The sequence below is a fragment of the Coffea eugenioides genome, chromosome 8, assembly GCF_003713205.1.
Source record: "Coffea eugenioides isolate CCC68of chromosome 8, Ceug_1.0, whole genome shotgun sequence".
NCBI lineage: Eukaryota > Viridiplantae > Streptophyta > Magnoliopsida > Gentianales > Rubiaceae > Coffea > Coffea eugenioides.
The window spans coordinates 45,065,575-45,071,045 of NC_040042.1; the positions used below are offsets into that span (position 1 = coordinate 45,065,575).

General features: G+C 37.9%; 1 protein-coding gene across 2 annotated transcripts; it reads right to left on the reverse strand.

Annotated features, from left to right (window-relative positions):
• Positions 1-482: 482 nt before the first annotated feature.
• Positions 483-4,741, reverse strand: LOC113779144 (tetraspanin-10). 2 transcript variants are annotated; one of them, XM_027324606.1, is made up of 11 exons: positions 4,349-4,741; positions 3,752-3,864; positions 3,597-3,651; positions 3,434-3,489; positions 2,186-2,233; positions 1,896-1,944; positions 1,694-1,777; positions 1,546-1,613; positions 1,231-1,356; positions 1,039-1,114; positions 483-830 (listed from the first exon to the last, which is right to left on the reverse strand). In XM_027324606.1, exons 1-11 carry the CDS (start codon positions 4,400-4,402, stop codon positions 765-767), a joined length of 795 nt encoding a protein of 264 aa, XP_027180407.1. In that variant the 5' UTR covers positions 4,403-4,741; the 3' UTR covers positions 483-764. The 2 variants fall into 2 exon arrangements, with proteins under 2 accessions (XP_027180407.1, XP_027180408.1); XM_027324607.1 differs by having other exon boundaries at positions 3,752-3,906; positions 4,349-4,394.
• Positions 4,742-5,471: the final 730 nt, after the last annotated feature.

A 5,471-nucleotide genomic window follows, 5' to 3' on the forward strand; every position in this document is an offset into this window, starting at 1 on the left:
TTTTTAAAAAAAAAAAGAATGGGCTCAGGCTCAGCTCTAGCGTAGCATTTACGAACTCACAGTCGTCTTAATTTGCCAATGCCTGACGAAGCTCAGAGAATTTTGTAACAACATTTTTTTTTTTTTTGTTCCTTAACAAGACAATGAATTGTTTTAATCGCGGTGCAAAGTTGGCCTTTTTTTCACCAAAATTCTGAAGGAGGCTGTGCCGATGCCAGCATGACTGTTGACCAGAATTTCTTGAATCTTGCATAGGAGAGCCATATTATTAATTTTGCACTAACTAGTTCTTGGGGTGCTTTCTGAGCGAGAGTGTGCGCTTAAACGGTGACCATATGCTGTTGTTGCATCTGTCAAGTAAAACTACCATCGAATTTTGTAGACTTTCTATTCAGGACTAGGGAAAGTCAGTAGATAAGGCCTGTGCCTATTTACTGCGATTCCAGAGTGCAAACTTAAAAAACATGTCAAGGGAATGATACTGGACACGCGAAGCATCAAAAGTCAGTCCCATAAAAAAACCATCTTGTAATCTGAGAAAGCAACTTTACAAATTGGTGAATGTTTCTTCCATTATCTTCACCCCTAAACTTCAAAGTCAGCATTCTGTACATGTTCCTACTACTGTCTCACTCTGTTCGTCTAGGATCCTCTCATTTACAAGCCAGGGATTGTGAATTGAAGGCATGAATGGATTTCCTTCTCGAGGACAGTTTCCGGTTGGGAATGGCAGTTCCACGCTCACGACGTTTGGAGCATTTCTTTCACACTTTCTCAGGACTCTTTGCAGCATTTCGTCTTGCACAGCATCCTACAAAGTAGATTGTTGACTGGCAACAACAAAACCCAAAGAATCAGAATTATGCTACAGTTACAGAAATATCAAACTCCATTTGGAGTATTGGAGAATGAGGAATTCTTCTGTCACGAGTTCTTCATCTTAGAAGATTGATAAGAAGAGCCCAAGAGAAAAGTTTAATGACCGACTAAAACTCAATTTCTGAACTGCAACAACTCAGATGAAAGCTTTGGTCTTACCAGGACAACGAAAAGAAATACATTAAAGATAGCAACTGCCCTCCATTCTATCTTCATGTATTGTGCAACTCCGGCTCTGAAACATTTTGAAAGGAAATACTTGAGACTTCTAAATGAACTGCGATGCAGCACAGTCGGAAAGGAAATACTAAGACTGTTAATAAGCAATGTGACGTACAAATACAGCCTTACTTGCAAGAATCACAATTGTAGCATTTGACGCCCCTTGAGTTTTTGTAAAGTTTGCAGTCCTTGTTTGAACTGATTGGTCGAAAGCTCAAGTCATAGTATGAGGCATTTACAGCAGGATATCCACACCTATAAGTAATAAATACGGAATGTCATCATGGAATTGCTGAACACAGAAAATCACATTCTGCAATAAATCCATGGCCAACAATAGCAGTTCGATACTCCAAAGCTGTACATAAGGTGTAAGACTAGTCTAATTTAGAGGAACTACACTGAAGAGATATTATATGCAGAAATGCTATGTTAAGCACATACTCAGATGGTGGACGACAGCAACCAGCTTCTATTGGGGTGAGTCTCGCTGATTTGTATTGTTTCAGGGTCTGAAGCACACAAGCTAAAGCATGAGTAAGATTCCGGAAAAAAAAAAAAAAAATCAGAACTGTGGCTTCTGAGTGTACACCTTGTATTCTCCTGCCAAGTTATTGCAGTCATCAGATTTCACAAGACAACTCTTCAAGCGTTCCCAGTTGTGTGTATTATTGAGCTGAAGTATCAGATCCAACAAAGATTAGAGATGAAACTTCTCCTTTGTACTTCTCATTACAAGATAAAGCTTTCCATTTCAATCTTTTAAATCTATGAAATACTAAAAGCGCACTAGCCTCTTTCAAAAACCAGGAACTGCAATCTTGAAGTTGATATTCCTTGTACCTGATGAAATGGAAAGACTACTGCTTCAGTTGATACAAGTACAAAGAGAAATTTAAGAATGTGGCAAGAGGTTATTGCAATGTCACCTAAAACATTCCTCCCTTGAGTAATGGATGGGTGTTCGGGTGTTTTTTTGTGGGGGGGGGGGGGGGGGGTGTTGAGAGAGGGGGAAACAATAATATCAGACAATAAAACGTGAAGCTAATAAGCACAAAAATAGATGAATGACAGGTAATCTCACCTCAAACCAGACACTTGATGACCAGATCCACTATTTGTCACAATGAACCTACCAAAAGCAGCAGTAATAAAGATAGCACATTTAAGTTGAGCATCATATATCTTTATCAGTACTAGCATGTAAGTCTAACAAACTAAGAACAAACTATGTCCACTGTGTAGAACGTATTGTCACAATTCACAAGGAGGGGTTAAAAAATTTGTTTCCTAACAAAGGAAAAAACAAGGGACACCACCACTTACCAGGCTTCTGTTCAATGAATCAACAGACATGCTCTCGATCAATTACCAAAAAAAAGAAGTTATGGGTTTAGATTGTTCTCCTTTCTTGACTTCAACTCCACATTGCGCACTGTCGATAATTGACACATACCTTTTATGTCTATGGTATGATTTCTCACCTTCCCCATTTACAGGATACAAAACCACCCTACGCTGAATTAAACTCATGATCATTTTTGGTTGTACTAATTGCTTCAGCGGGCATATAGCAAAAAGCATGCTCAGGAATGGCAAAGATTGACACCTCGTTCATTCTAAAAATGAAATAAGGTTTTACCAATGCATGCTGACAGATCCAACTCAAAACATAATTTCCCTCTATCTTCCCAGTTACCATAAGTTGAAGTTTGAATATTAGGTAGTCTTTCGAGAATCCACCACACACTATCTATCATTCTCTAATCCAAATTTGATTTGAGAGGCGAATCAAGATATAGATGATGTGTGGGAAAAAAAAAAATCTGACAACAAGTGGAAACATAGTCCAATTAGACGTTTGAGTGAACTTAATTACAGCCTCAGCCAAAGGTCAGTTTAAGCAGGATCAAATTCCATTCTTCATCATGAATTGGATCAGACTAGGAATCCAAACGAGCACCATGCACACTCATGCTAACACCATTTCTGTCCTATTAAGGATACAAACAGCAATAACTTGACCTCTTCAGCTATGCCAAAACTGTAAAATCACTGCTACTATCCTTCACTACACTACTTCCGAGGCTCACACTAGCACTGCCAAGTATATTTTCCGAACTAAGGAATCTGTTACAGATGGGAAATTTCCAGCCTAACGCAGAACCCCTTCCGCAAAAATACCAACAAATGGCAGCAGATAAAGAAGATTTTACTAGACATAAAGGTCAAGCAGCATCACAACATCTTCTAAATCATAAATCACTTCATTTTACATAAAGCAGCATCTATTCAAAATGCGTAAAGAGCAGAACTTAGTTTTAGTACTTACGCAAAGACTGTAAAGACCAATATTCCCACCAAAATGAGGCAAAGCAAGATCAGATACTATGAGGTAAATGTCAAGGTAAACACATAACTTGCATAAGTTTAAGCGTAGAAAGGACAAAAAAACAGAATTGAACGCATATGAGAATTTCTGCTCAACAGGATACAATCCACAATAAGATTGAGTTGTTCTTCAGCGCCCCCAAAAATCCAATTATTGATCTGAAAACATTAGAAACCCAGGTTTGTATCAATAAGAAAAATAATTCCCAAAGCAACAGCACAAAAATTATGTAAAGAAGTTCAAAGTAAATAAGCTTACATTACAAGAATTATTGCACCAAGGCCTATAACAGGGAGGGTAAGGGACTTTCGGCAGCTGTCATGGTGAGTGCTCATCCACACACCAAATCCTATTACAGAAACAGCTAATAGCTGCTCCATGAAGCTATACGGTTAACATAACTCTTTTACCACCTAAAAAACCATAAAAATAAATACAAAATCTACTACTCTATTCAATTTTCGAACTTTTTTTAACCTTCACAGTACATCGAATACACCAACAAAAAAAAAGGAAAAATGAACTAACCATCGATTAATATCAACGCAGGGCATTTTCTTCTAAGAATTATTAACCGCTGAAAATCTTACTGTTTCAGACGTCAGGACAAGAACAAACCTTTTTCAGGGTTTCCAATGTAAATATTCAAAGGGAGCTTATTCAAACATATTGAAACAAAAGAACCCCAATTTTTCAAATAGATAAGAGCAAAATTAGACAACAAATCAGACAAGTGAAACAAAACCCATGTTCCATAAACAAAACGTCTAAACACGTATAGAAGAGTAACATCAAAAACAGAAAGAATAGACAAAAATATCAACTTGGTTTGTGGGCAAAAAAAAAGGTATGTACCATAGTGAGAAAGTTGATCCATCTAACGACAAAGGTACTAGTTGCGGTATTCATCTTAACAATACAACCCCAAGCTTGCTTGTCTCCTGAGAAGCTTCAAATGTGCCACAAGAGGGGGAGTTGTTGAGAGTAATCTTTAAAAGTTTTATGACTTTTATGTCAGAGTTGCAGCTGGCTGGGATTTGAAGATGGAAACTTATGAGAAATGGCACTTGCACTGCAAGAAAAAAAGCTAAGGCAAGATAAAAGGACAAGGATTTTCTTGGGATAATGTCGACGAAAGAACGGCATGTTTGGGCGTAAAGGTCCGATGATAGGGTAATTTGGACGTCAACAGATAAATTCCCACATGGCTTTTGTTCATTATTTGGAGTCCCATCTGACACGACCGGACATTGTTAGGATAACGGAAAGCAAGCAGTCGTGTACAAGCTTAGGAGCTTGGATTGGGACCCTTCCAATTTCCGATTACGTACTGCTCAAATTTGTGCATGACTTGAGTCCTTGACTGTGGTCAAATCGACAAGAGTCCAAAAAAACCATCTAACAACTGCATTACCGATTTGTCATTTGAATGCAAACATCCGTTGGGGCAATCAAATCAAATACCGCTGATATTGCATAACCATTAATAATTGGGCCTCTACTGCTAGTACGGGTGGCTTGTATTTCTTGGCTGTATATTTATTGGATCCAACAGTCGCTTGATGTTTCCCTTTCAGTTTCAAGAGTAATGTATTCGCGGCAATTTGCAACGCTATTTCTAATCTACAGAATTATGGGGAATTAAATGCACGAAGTTATCAGTCTCTTTTCTCCATCAGACTATTAGCAAAACCATTGCAGGGAAGCCACGTCTAAGCCTTTTCCTTGTAGGACGCAGGTCATCTTAAAAATGACAAACCCGGATGGTCCTTTGCTTTTGTCGTGATGACAAAATCAACCCCACAAGGGAAATCAAACGAATAAAAATTGCGGCTTAATCAACTTCAGTCCAGCTGCTATGGCCAATTTTTATGTAAATACTTGGAGGGTCTGATTAGATTGCTATTTTTTTGAAGTTTTTATAGAAAAATATACTATAACGATTTAATATATGTGAGGTAAAAAAATGATTGAAAAA